This window comes from Myxine glutinosa, chromosome 6, assembly GCF_964187855.1.
Source record: "Myxine glutinosa chromosome 6, kmMyxGlut1.1, whole genome shotgun sequence".
Taxonomy (NCBI): domain Eukaryota; kingdom Metazoa; phylum Chordata; class Myxini; order Myxiniformes; family Myxinidae; genus Myxine; species Myxine glutinosa.
This window is the reverse complement of record NC_136266.1, coordinates 154444283-154463498: the sequence shown is the minus strand read 5'-3', so window position 1 is coordinate 154463498 and position 19216 is coordinate 154444283. Positions and strand designations below refer to the sequence as shown.

At 43.8% G+C, this 19216-nt stretch overlaps 1 protein-coding gene across 1 annotated transcript in view; it reads right to left on the bottom strand.

Annotated features, from left to right (window-relative positions):
- Positions 1 to 17488, bottom strand: part of LOC137428902 (putative E3 ubiquitin-protein ligase HECTD4) — a 139413-nt gene extending 121925 nt beyond the window's left edge. The window contains exons 1-4 of the mRNA XM_068118762.2: positions 17359 to 17488; positions 6040 to 6119; positions 3863 to 4017; positions 505 to 745 (exon numbers count right to left, since the gene is read on the bottom strand). Coding sequence (XP_067974863.2) covers positions 505 to 745; positions 3863 to 4017; positions 6040 to 6119; positions 17359 to 17381 — 499 coding nt within the window. The 5' untranslated portion in view covers positions 17382 to 17488. The remainder of the gene's footprint in view (positions 1 to 504; positions 746 to 3862; positions 4018 to 6039; positions 6120 to 17358) is intronic.
- Positions 17489 to 19216: the final 1728 nt, after the last annotated feature.

Genomic DNA, 19216 nt, shown 5'->3' with positions numbered 1-19216 from the left:
CTTACTTTTTCCACATGCGAAATTTGCATTTATGTTTATTTAAATTATACAATGGACTACAAAATGTAAATGTTTCATGATATTTGTTATATTATATCACCTTTATCTATCAATATTGTTGAAATGAAGATAAACTAGCTGTATGTTGAAATATGTTGAAAAGTCAAAACTTTACATGGGGTGTACTTACTTTTTCACATGACTGTACGCACACGTACACACGTACACACACACACACGTACACACACACACACACACACACACACACACACACACACACACACACACACACACACACAAACCAGTGATCAACATACTTGCAAATAATAATAATAATAATAATTTTTTGCTAAGTAACAAGGAAACAAGAAACCGGAGTGAAAACTGATTACTCCTTCTCAGCGTGCGTCATCGCTGGGCCCCTTTCAGTGCCCGGTGATGGCGTCATGCAGCACCTTGAGGTGGTATCGGAAAGGAGCGGTGTACAACAAGCAAATCTCTCACGTGTTAAAATCACAGAAGATGTCTTCACTCTGCAAGGAAGTTCTTGAGAAACACCACTTCCAGATCCCCCAGGTATGCCGGCTCCTTCATCGATATCCAAAGAGCCAGCAAATGGAAGTGCTAAGAAGTTTTGTGTGATCTCCTCTGTTGATTCACTCGCGAGATCAGCTGCTGATCTGAGACAGCGACCAGGAGCATAGAGGAACCGCCGTGAACCAAAGTTTGCTCGAACCTTAGTGTTCTGAATAACAGAGAGCACAGTGAAGATAATAAACTTGTTAATTTGGCATGATTGTAAAAACATCAAATTACAGATTACACATTGATGTTTCCGAAACACTGACTGGTTGTGAAATGACTCATTACCACAAAATCAGTGACAAAAGCCACCAATGGATTATGAATAGGAAAAGAAAAAGAACTGTCATGTTTTGGTATGCAGAATATTTCTTAGGCCGTGTGGTTTTTGATAGATTCAGCCCCAGGATGGTTCGCATCTATTTTAATCCGCAGCCTGAAAATTCATTAAACTGAATCAAGATAGCAACTGCTAAGTATAAATTAAACCATTTAGATTTTTGTCTATTCTTTATTCTGCCAAAGGACTATGCCAACAGGAAACATTTTTCAGGTGCAGTCTCATCATGGTGTCTTAATGCAACCACGAGAATATAAATAGGAGCAAGCATTCTTAACACATTTTGTCTACTGGTTGTCCGTCCATCCGTTCGTCTGTCCGTACTCTTTTCAGACCTCCTTTTCAGTCCGTACATCTTTTCAGACCTTTTCTGGGGTTTTCGTCTAAACCTCGTTTTTCTCCGCAACCACATGTCTGATTCAGACGAAACTTTCAGGGTAGGAGTGACACCCATGCAGAATGTTTTTTATAATAATTATGACGTCATAGATCACTTGGTATGGCAACCATCTTGGATTAGATGCAAATAATTAAATTTTTATTTCTCGAAAACCGCTGAATGGAAAAATTTGAAACTTGGCACGTTGTCAAGTAATCCCAATGGGGAACAAAAGCATGATAATGATTACAGCATAGGTGAAGTGGTATACCAGCCAAAAATGATTTAATCGAATTCCTTATCCTAAAAAATTGAAATTGCATGCACATGATCTATGACACATTTGTATTGAAATGTTAAATTTATGACATCATAGGTCACGGTTTGGGAGCCATATTGGATTTAACCTAAAACCCTAAAAAAACCATCTTCTCCCAAACCACTAAATCGATTGACTCGAAACTTTGCATGTGCCATTGACTAGGCATAGCAATTAAAAGATGACCACGAAAATATCTTTGGTCACATGCTGTGGCAGCCATATTGGATTGAAAGAAAATATGAAATAATTATATCTCTGAAACCGCTTACCCTATCGATGTGAAATTTTTACAAATATCTAACACAGTTGTTGCATATAGTTTGAAAATGATGATGTCGTAGGTGACGTGGTTTGGCAGCCATCTTGTATAGAAAAACGAACCTTATCTGATCAACACAGAACTTCACAAACGTGATCCCCTAACAATAGATATGCAGAGTGTACATTTTTAAGGTCATATGGCACGTGGTGTGGCAGCCATATTAGTTTGAAAGCCGATAATTACAAAAATCCCTTCTCTGAAACCGCTTCACCGATCGATGTGAAACCTGTCATGGCTGGTGAAAATGTGATACTTGAAAACGGCTGAAGGGATTTAAATCAAACTTGTTTATTTTTAGGACAGTGAACAAGGGCATCTACCCATTGTGGGACTATGCGGAGGCATATTGGCGACACAGTCACATTGCTCTAGTTAGTACATGTAATAATACGTTCCCTTACAAGGAACCTTTGATGCAGGAAGAGACCATTTTGACAATCAAAGGCTGGTTTATTGGTATCAAGCTATGGTATGTTTATCAGTACTCTATACTTTTTTTAAAAGCCGAGTGTCAAGCAAGGAAGCGGCACGTACCATTTTAAAAGTCTTTGGGAGGACTCGGCTCCTGATTGAATTGGAATCACTTTTGGAATTGGAGTTGGAATCACTGACCTCCCAGACTCAGAGAAAACGATCTGACTATTACACCACTGAGACTGGTTTAAAGTAGACATGCAGCATTTGTAATTCAGTGAGCTTTTCATGTAGAAATAGGAAACGTTTCATTTTTGATATATTTAGGCACAATGATCTATAAAGGGGGGTTCCATTTTTTTCCACCATTCTCAATGGTGAAATCCAAGATGGTTGCCATGGACGTCACAGTACCAATACCTCAGCTCCCAGACCACTGAGCCTTTAAAACTTGGTGACTCCGGCCTGGTTTTGGGATGTCTGGACCAATTTGTTTCTCAAGGTATATAATAAAAACTCCGACTTATTTTGTATTGACAATATTTTTCTGCTTTTTTTGAAGATAACTTGTGCAACCAAAGGAATAGGTGAGCAACGTGAAAAGAGGCTCCGTACAGAAATTTACTTTTGTAAAGTGTCAGGGTTTGAAACGATAACTTTGAAGACAACCTTACCAATCGTCAAAGGAACAATAATAGAATATCGATGAGAAATTATTGAAGTGTCCACTTGAGGGCAGCTATGGCAACAAGTGTACATCACATTAAATGAGAAGCTTGTTCAGTTCACAGAGTTTAAACTAATTTCAAAATTGCTGTGTGGCACAAATCCTGTTATTGAGCAACGACAAATCAGGAACATGTTAACCATGATGAAAAATGCAACACAAAAGCCTCTGTTACAAAATATGTTAAACTTCTTCAGAAAAAGTAGGAAAGCCTACTATCAACTAGGTGTGCAAACCAACAACACTGAAAAAAATTAGGGTTTATGGGAGTGTGTGTGGGGGGGGGGGGGGGAGGGGGGGGTTGGGAGGGTGGGGTGGGGGGTTGGGAGGGTGGGGTGCGGAGGTGGTTTGACCCCCTAAAATAGGTATTTGTTTTCTTCTTCGAAACTACACACACAATTTTGAAGAAACTTGATCACAACCTTCATCACCTGTGATGTACCAATATTTGTTCACGGCATTAGAAAAATAAATAAATAAATCGGCGTTTAAGGGGGTCGACAGGGAATGGGTGGGGGAGAAGGGGGGTGGTGGTGGTTGCACCCCAAAATAGGTATTTTTTTGTTTGTATGTTTAAAGTCTTAAAATTACATTAGTATGATTCTACATGCTTCCCTGTCTTCTAGCAACCATTGAAATTGGTTTAAAATAGTGATGCTGAACTAGACATACCTTTCGTCCGTGTAGAATACTGCCTTATTCTACCAGGTGAGCACCCAGGTTCATTGCCCCTATTTTTATTTTAAACAAAGAATGCATGAAAATAGATGGCGTACCGCTTTTTGCATGTGGATAACTGGCCACATTCCAGCAATAACTCCATCCAGGTCAGCCTTCATTCGATGACCATTCAAACAAAAGAATACCCTTCCTTGAGGTGGACCAGCTCCAGGAGTTGAGTTCAATTGCCAACCGAGACCCACCACATCCCCTGGGACAGAGATATAAAAAATAAGGAAATAAAGAAAATAAAAAAATTGATCATCTTAAATAAGTCATCTCATTCACAAAAATTAGCTCTAAATCAATGTATTGTTTTCTTCATTTACCAATTAGGCAACAGTAATTTTATGCACTGGTACACCTGTTCCCTACAGGGGTGGCAGGAAGGGTCATTCCCCTCTCAGGTATATATAGATTGCAGTAGATCTACTGCCAGGCCTCAATAACAATGGGGGAGTGTGGGAGGGGGGTGTTCATTTACCAAGTTTATTGCAGAGCATTCACCAAGTGGTTTAAGCATTGAAGGAAGCACTCCATTCAAAGCCCTTGATAAGGAAACAGCTGGCTTGGTAAGCGTTAGCTGCTTGTTAACTAAACAAATCCTGGGTTTCCTCCCTTTCATTTTCTGTTAAACAGCATTAGCGACTGCTTCAAAAGGTAATCAAACGTGTTTGTGGATTATAATATTTTAACCTCTGGTTCCCACCAAAACGGCACGATAAGCTATTTATACATGTTAACACGGTGTTTGTTCAAGGAGGAAAAGAAAAACCCCTTGGGGAGACGGGATATTATTCGTATTAATATTGTTTTGTAATAACATTAACATTATACTCTTATCATATGTTTTGTTATTATAAGCGGCCTTGGAAAAACACCACGTTGGTGGCAGGAAGGGTCATGTTTTAACCCTTGTGGGTTATATAGATTACAGTAGATCTTCACTCAGTTCTGCAAGTAAAATTTGCCTCACGGATGTCGGGATTCTCCAAATTTCTTTCAGTTTCGTGTTAAACAGCATTAGCGACTGTTTAAAAGGTAATCATATGTATTTGTTGTTTGAAATATTTTTTACTTCTGGGAGGGTCGGGTGCTCTCATGAAACACCACGATAAGCTAATTGTAAATGTTGACATGGTGTTTGCTCCAGGAGGAAACATCCGTTGAGAAGGGGAAGTTTACAATAATACAAAATAACAATTACAATGTTTGTTTACAACAATCTATAATAATAAAAGGCAGTGTAAGTCCATCCGTCCGTCTGTCTCCTCCATAACTCCAAAACGATGAAACCTAGCGGCCCCAAACTTTGCATGCATACACCTGGTCCTCCGACAGATTACAATGATCAAAACTGGGTGTCTGGGTGTGTTATAACACCGTTTTTGAAGATGATTAACGAGGTGCTCATAAGAAAAAACCCGAAAAAGCCTTACCAATTTGGCGGCCCGCCATCTTGGTCAGCCCATTGCCACTCGCTCGGATCTTAAGCTGCCATTTTGTTTCGGCCTATTCAAACGTGCCTTGCCTTGGAAACACGATCGATTAATCATTACATAATTGAAGCATATCATCAAAATCTGGATTCGGATATGAGGATTGGATCCTGTAGACTAAATAAATGTCCAAATTTGGAGTGAAATCTGACAACATTTACCATATCTAGTGATTTTTATAACTAAGTGTATATATTCATTTATTTAAGCGAGGCTGTCATTCTCCTTCTGGGGTTAGTTTCTATTATTTAACTTAATAATAATTTTTTAATTAATTCATACTTCCATGGGATAGGGTGTCACTCCACTGTACCTACGATCTGTTTTTAAAATTCCTCAGTCATTTCAACCAGAAGCAATCAGCTTGCTATCATTAGCCAAGCCAGCCATTCCTTATCACCCATTTCATTGGAGTGCTTGCTGGAGTGCTTAAGCCGCTTGGGCAGGGCTTTACAAATGAAGTCAGAAATACCTGTGTACTTGATTAATAAGTCACAAGGCCGGAGAAGTTTCGGTGTGATATAACACCCTTTTTCAATATGTTTAACCACCACTTGGTGACATTACATGCCCAGACCAGGCATCGAACCCAGCTCCTCTAGAAAACCGTACCAGAGCACTGGTAAGGTTTTCCAGAGGACCTGCGTTCGATTCCTGTTGTGGACATGTAATTTTCCCACATATATCAATTTAATAGTTAAATAATGTATGTATTCAAGTGTACCTATATTTACCAGGAACAAGTGAGATGTCCAGACGAATGCTTTTCCATTGCAAGAGACTGGAACCATTATAATGAACTACCCGACCATTGCTGTGAAGGCAGTGGACAAATGATATGCAGTTGAAAAAAAGAAACACGTTGTCTTAAAATTTCAGTCACTATAAATAAATGAGCAATTGATGTTGGGGGTGAATAGAAAGAAGAAGGTGGGGTTGGTGGGGGAAGGGAGGATAGAAAACGAGAAAGGGCAAGTGTACAAAAGATGATAACCATATGTAAACAAAGATAAACATGATAGTTTTTGGTGATTTGTGTTTTATCATCAATATTGTGAAAAATGAAAGTGAGCACTTCATTTTGACAAAGCATCAACACAGATTTCCATCTCATCCAGCTTGAGCAAGGAGGAAGAGTCCTGCTTCTATATCTATTTTGAAATATAGTTCAAACTGGCGGAGCCTACCCATTGCTTCGCTGATGGACCAATTAATTCGTCCTGTCTGCCAAATTAAATTTACCCAAAATAATGACCTTGGAGGGATAGAGGCGTATTGTACTGATGATCAATGGGTGTATTATACTGATGATATCTATAGAAATAAAACACAGTTTGTGTGTGTGTGTTACCTATAGACTCCTAAACGGAGAGGCTCACGTACTTGATATTTGGCATAGACATGGCCATTGAGCCTGGGAAGGACATGGCCTACCTAAAAATATTTGACAAGATCCATATTTTTTATTCATATTTACCTCAGCGCATTTCAGTGAGGAACAGTATACAGTACACTGAATCTCAGCCTGTGCCAGAGCAGCTCGCTGATTCGATCAGAGCGATCACGTGATGTTCCATCCTCGCCGCCAGACCACTGAACTGACAATATCCATTCACACCACACAGGTGGAGATGCAGCTACCGGCGCCATCTTGGTTGGCACTCGATGCTGGGCGATGGTGATTTCCGTCACACGTTTGCACGTAATTCAGAGCGAAAAGCGATTGCGTTTTTTCACCTTTTGTGCGATCGTGTTTTTTTGTCGATTTTGTGCGATATGAATTAAACGTCTTTGAAACAGCTGTGAAACGTCTTTCCACAACCCTTCCGTAACCGATTGGAGCAGTTTATTGCCGCACAAAATGGCATTTTAACTGTTGTCTGGCTTTTAAAATCTGGGACACGTTCAAAACAAACGAGATCCGCGAAGCGAGTTGGTCGAGTCGTGCTAACCAAGATGGCGACACGGCGGCTACACTTTTCACTGAGTATGAGCGTTCTATATATTTTCAATTCAGTGCGCCAGACTCGCTCACGTACTTGATTTGTGGCATAGACATGGCCATTGGGCCTTCACGATGTAATTTGTGCGAGGCTTTTGTCCGAGTGAGCTTGAGTTGAGAGGGCGAATGTACGGGTTGGGAATGTACGGGTCTCCCTTCCCCCGCCTGGCAAAGCCGGTACTGGAGGGCGTCATAGGATCGGTAGGTCTACGAAAGCCGCTTCGTGCTGTTGTCGCGAAGATGCAGGACGATGTCGCGATTGTTGTGCTGCTCTCCTACCATGAGAACTGCAACGTCATTGTTGACTGGCCCTCCCCTTCCTCCTCCCCTACCACCCCTTCCCCCACCCCCTCCCTTTCCCCCTCCCCTTCCCTCTCCTCCCCTCCCTTCCCCCTCCCCCTCCTCTCCCCCGCCCGGCAATGCCGGGTACTTCTGCTAGTTATGAATAAGTGGACAAAGGAAGAACAAGCGGACAACAAAAGGACATTAAAGGAAGCCTGCATGGAAGGGAAACAAAGTGAGAGGGTAATTGGAGGGACAAATGAAATGTCATGAATGGGGATGGAGATGGCATGGGATGATAGTTGATTGCCACTTTACAACCTTGAAGGAAAAAGTTGGATTGCATTGAAATGAATACGATTCCAATGGTGGGAGAAAAGAGGAACAAAGGAGTGAGCAGGACGCCTCAATTCTGTGGGTTAATAAGGAGAGAAAATGTGTCCTTGTTAATGGAAAATGATAGGATTGGGGTTAGGTTAATAAACTGGAAAAGGGTTGGGGTTAGATTAGTTAACTGGAAAAATGTTAGGATCGGGGTTGGATTAGTTAACTGGAAAAATGTTAGGGTTGGGGTTCGTTAGGGTTAGGGGTTTTCCCTTCTCCCGCCTCCTCCAAACTTACCCATTATTCCACCTCTCAAAGCTTGATCCTCCTCACCCTGTCCCCGCAACGCTCCCCCTTACCCAGTCCCCCAAAGCTTACCCCCACCCAGCAGTCCTCATCTTCCTCCTCCAACACAACCTCGTTCCATTTTCCCCCACACCCCTCTCAGCAACCCCCTCCCCATCAGCTTCTGCTCAGCTTTCCCCATCGTCTCGCCCCCTCTCAGCTCCACCCCCTGCTCGCTCATTCTCTCAGCTTCAACTTCGTCTTACCCCCTCTCAACTTCCTCCTCCTCACGCTTCCTCTTAGCTTCCTCCGCATTCCGCAAACTCCCAGCTCCAACCACCTTCCCCCATCCCACACCATGTCGGCACTTGGAATATGTCTTTCAATCCCGATAAATCTCGATATCTCTCTATCTATCTATCTATCTATCTATCTATCTATCTATCTCTCTCTCTCTGTCTGTCTGTCTGTCTGTCTGTGTCTGTGTGTGTCTCTCTCTCTCTCTGAATGACCATCTGTACCACCATCCCACATCCACACTGAACATCCACACCCTCCATACATGTCGAACATATCTAACAACATACTCTCATACACACCCTCCCAGCATACTCACATACTCATACTCTCAGCATACAGCATACTCATATACATCTCTAACATACTCTCAGCTCACATCATCATGCACCCTTACAGCATCCGACCCACATCCTCCCAGCTTCTCCGCTGTCCTGCACCCTCCCAGCTCCCCCCCATCCCTCACTCTCTCAGTTTCGCTCCTTCCTGCATCGCCTCCTCCCAGCCTTAACCACACGTGACCCTCTTCCAGCTTCCCCACCACCTCTTCAAGCTCCTTTCCACAACATTCCTGCGCCCTGCCAACAATGCCTCCTCTCCTGTCTGTGTGTGGACCTCAAACATCTTCGGCCTCTGCTCCAATCTGACTCTCAATCCAGTCTGCTGGTGATAACAGCACATAATTTGCTCGCAGAATCCTTCTCCCCACAGGACGTCCCTGAATCCTAAGTGTCTCTCCCTATTGTCTCTTCCGATTTGATCGGCTTGAACCTCGCCCTGGTAGCAGAGAAAACAGGGAATTTGAAGAGGTGGGTTTTGGGTGGATTAACGGGGGTAAAAAGTTCAAGGTTTTGTATGGAGGAAGATATGAGATGGCGGTGAACTGCTGTTTTAAAGACCTGGAGGGAAGAGTGGGATTGAAGAAAGTATGGGAGTTTCTTCCAAATGCAGGATAAAAGAGGAATGAAAGGGTAAAGGTGAGCAGTGAGTCTTGATTTGGCAGTTTCACCGGAAAGGGGTTGCAGGCAAACATTGTGTGTCCTGAAAAAATATTTGGGGGACAGCGCACAGACAGAGCAGGATGTGCAAGGCCGGAGAGCAATCAGCAGAAGACAGAAAAACCAACAACCCGCCTACGTTGAGAGAGTTAAAGACCCTCAGATTCAGCCTCATATCAGGAGATACCAATGATTCTAAAAGCCTTGGTTTCTACAGTGTGAAGCCGAGCTAGGTGTGAGGCAGGAGCACCAGCCTAGAGGGGAGAGCAGTACTCCATGAAGCTGTGGATGAAAGCATTGTATGTGGTGAGGAGCGCAGTAGTACCAAGAAAGGACTTCACATGACGGAGGATGCCCAGTCGGTGGCTGGCTTTGGAGGCCAGCTTAGAAATGTGGCTTTCCCAGTGAAGATCATGGCACATAGTGAGACCCAAAAACTTGAGTGACAGAACTTCTTCAAGAGGATTGTTGAGAAAGTAGATGGGAGGGTTTTCCAGATGGTATTTTTGGAGAGACAAAGTGAGAGTGTGTGATTTGTCAGGATTGAATGACATGTTCCAAGTGTTTGACCAGCTTGTGATTTTTTCCAGGTCTGCAGAGAGTGAAGAAGCTGCTGCCTGTCAATCTGAGGGATGAGAGATGGTACGGCAAAGAGTGGAGACATCAGCAAAGAGATAGAGAGGATTTTCCAGAGAGTTGGAGAGATCATTCATGAAGATTATAAAAGGCACAGGTCCCAAAACACTGCCTTGAGAAACTCCAGACTGGACAGGGAAAGGAAATGAGAGAATTCCATGAGAGCCACACGTTGCCTACCACAGGAGAGGAAGTCCACAAGCCATGTGGGGAGGTTTCCATGGTACCATAAGAGGAGAATTTGGTGAGCAGTGCGGGGTGCCATACCACAACGAAGGCACGAGACATGTCAAAGGAGACGGCTATAATCTCTTTTCTGACACTGGGGGCCTCCATCTATTGTCAAGACAGCAGAAGCAGCATGTCCAGAGTATAGTGGCCTGGTCTGAATCGAAATTGATGATCTGAGATCAGGCCATTGGAGAAGAGGAAGGATTTCATATCAGAAACGATGATGGATTGCATGACCTTGCTGATGATTGTGAGCAGGCTGATTGGTCTGTAGTTGCAGGGATCTGTTTTTCCACCTTTTTTGTGTAAAGCGGTAATGTTTGCTTATTTCCAAGCAGATGGCAGATGACCTTGAGCAAAAGAGAGGGTGAAGAGAACAGAGAGAGGGTGTGAAAGACAACAGAAGACAGAAAAATGGGCTGATGCCATCTGGTCCAGTTGCAGAATCATAGTCGAGGTTTGACAGAAACTTCTCCATCTTGTTGGGAGAGAAGGACAGAGTCCAAGAGTAGCTGGGTGTGACTGGGTAAGGTGGGTACAGAGAGTGTTGTGTTTAGGAGACAAGATGTTGAAGCAAACACAGAATTGAGGCATTCAGCCTTTTCACGGGCAGTTTCAGCTGTGGCACCATTTCAGGTAAGGGAGGGGATGGGGAGGGAACAAACACGAGAAACAGACCTGACCAGATGCCACCAAGATTTGGAGGAGTAAGACCGGTTTGAGAGTTCAGTCTTGAGATTTGAGAGATATTTCTTCCAGGCTGAGGGTAGGCACATACTTATTCTGATCTTTATGGAAGGAACTGAGATTTCAGTGGGATTTGCCTTCCATGAGGCGAAGGGAAGTTGTTTCAGGGCAACTGCCTCGCCACAGGCTTCAATGTACTATGGACGGGAGGAACGAGTCACAGAAGTCCTTGGCTGAGGTGCCATGGCAAGTAAGAGAGGTACCCACACAACCAGCCAACTGACATGACGACAACTGAAATTGCCTCACATAAGGAAGAGAGAGTTGGATGAGTGAATAGAAGTTGGTCCATGTTATCGAAGAATGAGATGTAAATGGAATCATTACTGTTTGGTGGACAGAACGACACACATATAAACAAGAAGTGGGAGCGGAGGTGAAGGTGTAGTCAGAGGTACTCCTGGGGGTGTCGTGGAGTGAGGGCAGTGCATGGGGAGTAAAGAGTAGAGTTTTTGATAAAGAGAGCAACTCCACCGCCAGGACGAGGATCAGGTCTATCATACCGGAGGAGAGAGTAACCAGGGAGAGATACTAAGGAATCAGAGACATCTTGAAGGAGGAAAGTTTCTGTTGATCGGATTATGCCTGGTTTGTCAGAAGCAACCTGTATGGAGAGAACACACAGGTTTGAGTGAAGGCCCCAGATGTTTGAGGTCCATACCATTAAGGAAGAGGAAGGAGAGACGTGGGGTACAAGAGAGAGGAGAAGAGGGGAGGGTAAGACGAGGGAGGAAAGAGGAATGTAGGGAGAGCTGTTGACAGTGTGTCGGTCGGAGATTGCAGAAGAGCTCAGAGAGAGAGCAAGATGAAGAGGAGGAGGATGAAAGACCAGGTGGTGATCGGATGAGGAGCAGTGAGGAGTTATATGAGGTGGGGCAGAGGGAAGTAGAAGATTGGAGGAGGTGGAGGAATGAGTTTGAAGAGAGAGGGCAGGGAGAAGAGGCAGCTTTGTGGATGCGTGAGGGGCAACTTAAAAAAGGAGGAGTGAGGGGGAAGATTTGAAGGTGAGGGGTGAAGGGAGACTTTAGAGAGAAGGGTAAGGAGGAGATTTGAGGGAGAAGGGAGAGGGGTGAGGTGGAAGCTTGGAGAGGGAGGGGGCGAGGAAAGTTTAGAAGGGGAGGGGTAGGGAGTAGGTAGTGATGGAATGAGGGTAGGAGGGAGTAGACATGGAGTAGGACACTGGTAAGGGATAGGGTTTGTAGGATAAGGACAAGTAGAAGTAGAATATGGAACAGACAGGGAAGGGTTTGACCCTGAAGATGTACAAAAGGACCGTTTAATGAAATACCAACATATATTACAAGCTTGGGCTCTTGAGATTTTCAAGTCAGAGATACGTTTGAAGATGTTAGAGAAGGGGTGATATTGAGGCGAGTTAAGAGATTGGAGAAAGGAAGAGCTATAAGTGTTGGACTGATTTACGGATTTATTTGAAAGCAGATTTCTGAAGAGGAAGAAGAAGAGTGAATTATAACATAATATACATTTCAACACGAGAGGAAGAGAAAGTTTAAACATTTTGAAAGGTATCATTGTGGAGGTGTATATAAGCAGTTGGTTGGTATGGTGGGACCAATTACGTTTTTTATTTTATTTTTTTTGAACATTAGGTAGCAAAATGTAAAGGAAAAATGGTAAAGCAAACATTTGTAGAAAGGAAAGTTGAGCTGCATGGTGAAAACCTTCACAATCGGAGTGGGAATGCAGAGTGGAAATGGCAAACAATTAGGAAAGGGTGGAAGAGGAAGTAGGGGAGGTCGCAGGAGGTGAAAAGTTTTGAGGTAATAAGGAATTGATTCTTTTTTTTTGCTTTTTTATATTTTAAGACATGAAACAGGAGGTATAATTGGAAGGATTTAAAGGAGAAATAAGCGGACTGGGGAGAAATGAAAAGGACTGAAGGTAGCATGGAGAAAAGACAATAAAAGAACGATCATAGACTCAAACTAGGAAAATGTCGGCTTCAAAAACCTGGTACGAAAAGTCTGACGAATACTCACAAAGTGGCACACATTTTTAAACAAAACTGAACTAGAAACACACAGTAAACACAGAGACAGCAACATAAACATAAAAAAAAACAGCAAAACGACTGGGAGAACTTATCTTTGAGGAAATCGGCAGAGACAGATACTGGCAAGACCAAACTCGAGGAACTAGAATGATTCTCTTTGTGTTTCTCTTGTGCGTCCTTTTTGCCTCATTCATCCTATCATTTGCCATCTGGCATCTCCCATATGCTTGGAAGTAAGCCGACATCCCGGCAATGCATAAACGGAGAAAAAAATCCCATTAACGACAGACTAAGCTGATAGGTAGGGTCTGTCGTTAATGGGAATCATGAAGATTAATGCCAATCATCATGAAGGTGATGGAAACAATCTTTGCAGTTGACATTAAATCCTTCCTTTTCTATAAGAGCCTCATCTCAGATCATCAATTCAGATTAATACCAGGTCGCTCTACCTTGGGACATGCTGCTTCTCCCCTCCCAATAAATGGATGCCCTCAATTTAAGATACGAGAACGGGGCCGTCCATATATGGAGCTTTCAATATAGTCTGGCACCCCACCGTGCTGTCCAAACCCTCTACCTATGGCATCTAAAGCCACCTCTACTCTTGGGTTAATACCAACTTCCTCTAATCTCATACTCAATATTTGGCTCTCAACAGAATCCTCTCATGTCTCCCTGTCAAGAATGCAGTGCCCCAAGGCAATGTTCTGGGTATGGTCCTAGTGTTCTGGGGCCCCATCCTAATCCACATCAACGATCTCTCTGGCTCTCTGGAAAACCTCTTTCACTCCTCGCTGATGACTCCACTCTCTGCCATAGCATCCCTCATCCTTCAGATTGGCATGCAGCAGCCTCTTCCATCTCTTCAGACATTGGTGGAATCACAAGCTGGTCAAACACTTGGAATATGTCTTTCAATCCTGACAAATCTCTCTGTCTCTCTCTCTCTCTCTGAATGACCATCTGGTAAACCTTCCTATCTACTTTCTTAACAATCATTTTGAAGAACTTGTCACACAAACTTTTGGGTCTCACTATATCAGCCATAGTATTTATTGGGCAAATCACATTTCAGAGTTGGCCTCCAATGCCAGTCGCCAATAATCCTCCATCGTGCAAAGCCCTTCCCTGGCAAACCTGAACTTTTATCCACCTACAAGGCATTTATCATCAGCTTGCTGGAATACTACTCTCCCCTCTGGGCTGGCTCCCCTGCCTCACACTTTGCTCAGCTCAACGCCGTGGTAACCAAGGCCATCAAGAACATTTGAATCTGCCGCAAAGAACCTGTGTCAATGGGCCTATCACTTTACAATCGCAGAGAGGTCGGCGGTCCCTCTGTCTTCTATCGCCTCCTTTCTGGTCCTGCATCCTCTGCTCTTATTTGTATATAGTCAAAGCTCATGGAAGAGCTAATACTAGAACACTGAACAGATTACACGACTAGTACTGGATACACATTACACTAGTACTAGATACACATACACATTACTAATTAATGGAGAAGTACGAGATACAGATACACATACTAGTGCAAGATACATATACACATCAGTACAGATTGCATTAGTACTAGATACACTGAACAGACAGTACCAGAGCTAGTACTCATACTTGCGGAAGAGCTAGTACTGTACTAGTACACTGAACCATAACACAACATGACAAATGGAACAGTTGAGAGAGGTGGGAATCACCAGCAGCACAGTTGAAGGCCAAGATAGAGGCAGACTTGGACAAACAATGGTTGTGTGGAGGAATGAGGGGCAGGGAAGGATGCTGGGGTGGACAAGATGGATACAGAAGGAAACTCTCAGGAGGGAAAACTGGAAATTCGAAAGAGGAAGCATTGGGGTGGGGAGGGATGGGGGAGGTTAATAATGGTAGAAAAGACAATCGCGGTTTTGGATTATGGGACAATCCGAGATGGTGGTGAACAGCTCTCTTGAAGACCTGGAGGGAGGAATGAGATTGACAAAAATGTGGAAGTTGGTTCTACAGGTGGGAGAAAAAAAAAAGAATGAATGAGTGGATGTGTGCAATGGTCGTGGATTTAGGTAGCTTCACCAGAAGGCTGAAGGTGGACCATGGAATCTCTCCGTGATTTGTCCTCCCCAGGTTTCTGCAGGGTACACATGGTCCACCAGCAATCCCCCTTCTAGTGAAACTGGTGCCATTTGCAGGGCAGTTCACCGGATGACAGGACTCGGGCAAAACCTTCAGGATCCCCAATCTCTGATGATAGGGAGGAGTGGGTGGGGGAGCTACAGGGCAACTCTGCTGGGTCAGGTTATGTTGGTGTCAGAGTAGTGCTGAGGTGTCGTCCACCAGACAGTGGACTCTTCGGGTTCGTTTGAGGGGTCCCTTTGGGTGGGTGCCTGGAATGTCCTCACTCTAAGAGGATGATCACCCGTCTAGGCACTCCTAAACCGCTGGACGGAATGAGTTGATTGATAACTGCTGGTTTTACTCAGGGTGGGCAAGGTAAGGATTTAGGGTGTCAAAAAGATTCATGGTTGTAGGGTCCTTGAAAAGGACCACCTGAACCTAAGACATGACCTAGGCAGCCTATCTTTGGGCAGCCTGATCATATCTGTCCATTTGGTACATATTCTGGAGAGCAATTACTCACTTTATATTGTTACCTTTGTGGGGGGTAGGCAAAAATACCCCATAGGAAAGGTAGGATTGTATAATTATAGCATGGACCGTGGATGCGTAGGAGAAATCTCAATGTACTTAAGTAGGGAGACTGTAGCTTAAGACACGAGGGGTGAAGCAGTGATAATTAGTTAGGGATTAAGGTTAGGGATTAAGGGGACCGCAAGGCTAACCCCAGCTCTAGCAGGGAAAATGGCCTTAAAATGCATGTTGTTCATGTTGTTGATTAAGGATCATTTTCCACAGCATGTGATTTCCCTCTGTGACTCTCCCTTTACGTTTTAGATTTACAAGGCCGGCCATGCAATACCTCCGTTTAATGACAACCGCCGACAGAACCCGAACACTGCTGATCGGATTAAGCCCCACCTCTGAAGGACCATAGAAAACAGGCCACGCCCCTCAGGGACATGATTAGTCCAGAGGTTCTGGGAGTGGCAAACTGGGAGGGATGTTCGGTGATTCGCTCTGAAGAGGAGGAAGAAGAGTGCTTCTCTCTCTGGCTCTCTCTCGGCTGGTTCTTGCTTGGAGAAGAAGGAGCCATTTTTGTTCTGATCGTGGACTGACTGTGTTGGGCGCCTTTTGGGAAGCAAGGAGCTCTTTGCTGCGTTGGCAGTGTTTTGCAGGAGGTTTTGTAAGACTGCTGGGCTCTTGGAAGCTGAAGGCTGCATTGCACTTGACGGTAGAGAATCAAAAGGAGGCCGTCTAATCTGTTCGCCTCACGCTTGGTGCCTTTGACGCGTGGCATTCGACACCGCCAATTTGGAGCGCTTCCCGCGTGAGTGGCTACCCCAGTTTCTACAGCCGCCAAGCTCCTAAAAGTAATCGTTGGGATGCCAAGCTAAGTGCTGGCTGAAGGGGTTTTATTTTTCATTTTACCTTTCCCTTATGTGTTTTTGAGACGTTGTGGAGGATCCCTCACAATATGATTTCGTTTTACCTCAGCCTTCATTTTATTTCTCGATTTATTTTCATTAAATCTTATTGGTTGAATTTCCTTGACGTGTTTACTTGTTTGTGGTTTCGGAATAAACCCGTGTTTTTCGTGAGATAAATACCTCACATCTTTTCCCTCCTGCGCGCACCAAAAATAACTGCTATATATTCGGCTGGTCGCCTCAGGAGTAAAACTGTCTCGGCTATTCGTCCAAAGCTGGCCTTAACTAGCTACGGACAGGACAATATTTATTCACTCACATTTATAGAGTGGGGGAATTAACCCACCCTTAAGGACGAGTTATTTGCAAGTGATCTTAATTGGTTCCTTTTTACTTCAGTGCTTAGCTAATTTTGTTGAGTCTCCAAGGAAAGAAACAAAACTAAGGAAGGTAAAATTCTACACAATCCCTCTTACCTCCACCACAAATCACTCAATTCATCCTCACAGACAGTTCATGAAACCAAGTCAAAAATGTTGTGGAACAGTATAGCAATTGCATGAGAATGGGGGAAAAAGTTTAATACAATGGCACAGTATGTATAGTGATTGAAAAGAAGGCAAAAGAGAAATACATTGTACATATGCAGTGAATACTTCAGCATAACATGCAGAAAATTATTTTTAAAAACTGACTTGTGAAAGAGACAGGAGCCCATTGGATTTTTCCAGGAAAAGGGAGAGGGTACGGCAGAAGGAGCTAAGCCAAATGACAATACTGGCCCATCCTCTCCTCCATGGCGTTCTCCAAAGCTTATGACTTCCAACTCCCAGTAGAATGAAGGAGCCTGAGAAAGGCGTACAGTAAATTGACATATGATTTACTGAAGCTATTCACTTTCACCATCGCTTTGTTCAAAAGTGCTTGCTGATAATAATCTATAACTTGATAAAATTTAAGAATGCAGAGTTTAAAGCAGTCTCCACTGCCTTATAACATTGACCTGACCAGGCCAAGTAGATAATATCTGAAGAGAAGGAGAAAATGAGGCTCCATGGCTTACTCCAATAAATGATTTACTTTTATTTCCTCACTAGCAAAGGCACCTGGCTTCACTGGGCAGTGCAGAGTCACTTGGCTGATGGGAATATTAAGAGAGGGGGGAGAGAGATGAGGGGAGTGGGAGGTGAGGAGGGGGGAAGGGAGAGGGAGAGGAGAGGAAAAGGGAGGGAGAAAGGGAGGGGAAAGGAGGAGGATAGGGAAAGGGAGGGGGAAGGAGATGGGAGAGAGAGAAGGAGAGGGAGGGGCAGGGAAAGCAGTGTGAGGAGGGGAGATGGGAAGGTAGCGTGAGAGGAGAGGAAGGGAAGGTATGCCATATAATATGAGGATTTGGCAAACTTAACAAGAGGCACAAAAGAACAAAATAATTAATGAATGATAAATTTAATTATAAATATGGAATTGTCTCCAGGCTTCTCCAGACATCCTGTTCAAATGGGATAGCAACACCACCTTTCGTTTTCAAACAGCACGTACTATTTTAAAATAGATCATAACATGGGCTTCCTTTGAGGGATGTGACTCAAACTGCAGCTGTCACCATGACGTGTACCCATTGTGAAACTGGGTCTCTCGAGGCGAAGGTTGCATTTTAAACTTTTGTCCGATTTAACTAAAACAACGGAGCACGTTTAATTTATCATCTTAACATTGCCTTGAATGTCAATTTGTAATTTTATTTTCAAAAACGACAAAAAGTCAATTACACCCCTTCCTGGCTTCCACCCTTCTTCTCCCTCATCCTCAAGGACTCCCACCCCACTCCCCTCTGGACTCCCACCCCACTCCCCTCTGGACTCCCACCCAACTCTTCCCTCCCTCCTCCCAACAACCCCTCCAGGCTCCCACCCCACCCTTTCCCCTCCCTCCTCCCACATCTTTCCACACCACCACTGTCGACTGTCTTGTCGTGCAAATGAACAAACATAGAGGAATATCACTCAAAGTTGAGCAACAAAGTCATCTATAATAATAAAAGGCAGTGTGTCTCCTCCATAACTCCAAACCATGAAACCTAGCGGCCCCAACCTTTGCCTGCTTACTTCTCGAACTCCAAGGAAGTGAATGAATAAAAACTGGGTATCTGGGTGTGTTAAATCATCCTTTTTGAAGATGATTAACGGGATGCTCATAACAAAAAAACAAAATAAGCCTTACAAAAATGGCGGCGTGCCATCTTCGTCAGCCCTCTGTGACATTGCTGGGTTCTTAAGCTACCATTTTGTTTCAGCCCATTGAAATGTGCCTTGGCTTGGAAACACTATATACTCTCATGGACAAAGGTCCAGGCTGTCTAACATGTCTTAAAGGTCTAAAGGGACAAAATGGTGTTGAGGTCTAATGTGTCTTAAGGGAGTCAAGGGACTTAAGGGGTGTAAAAGTCCATAGGGTCTATGAAGTAAAAAGGTTCTAGGGGTCTAAAAAAGTCTAAAGGGTGAAGGGGTCAAAAGTGTTGAAAGGGTCTTAAAGGTAGAAGGGGTCTATAGGGGTCTT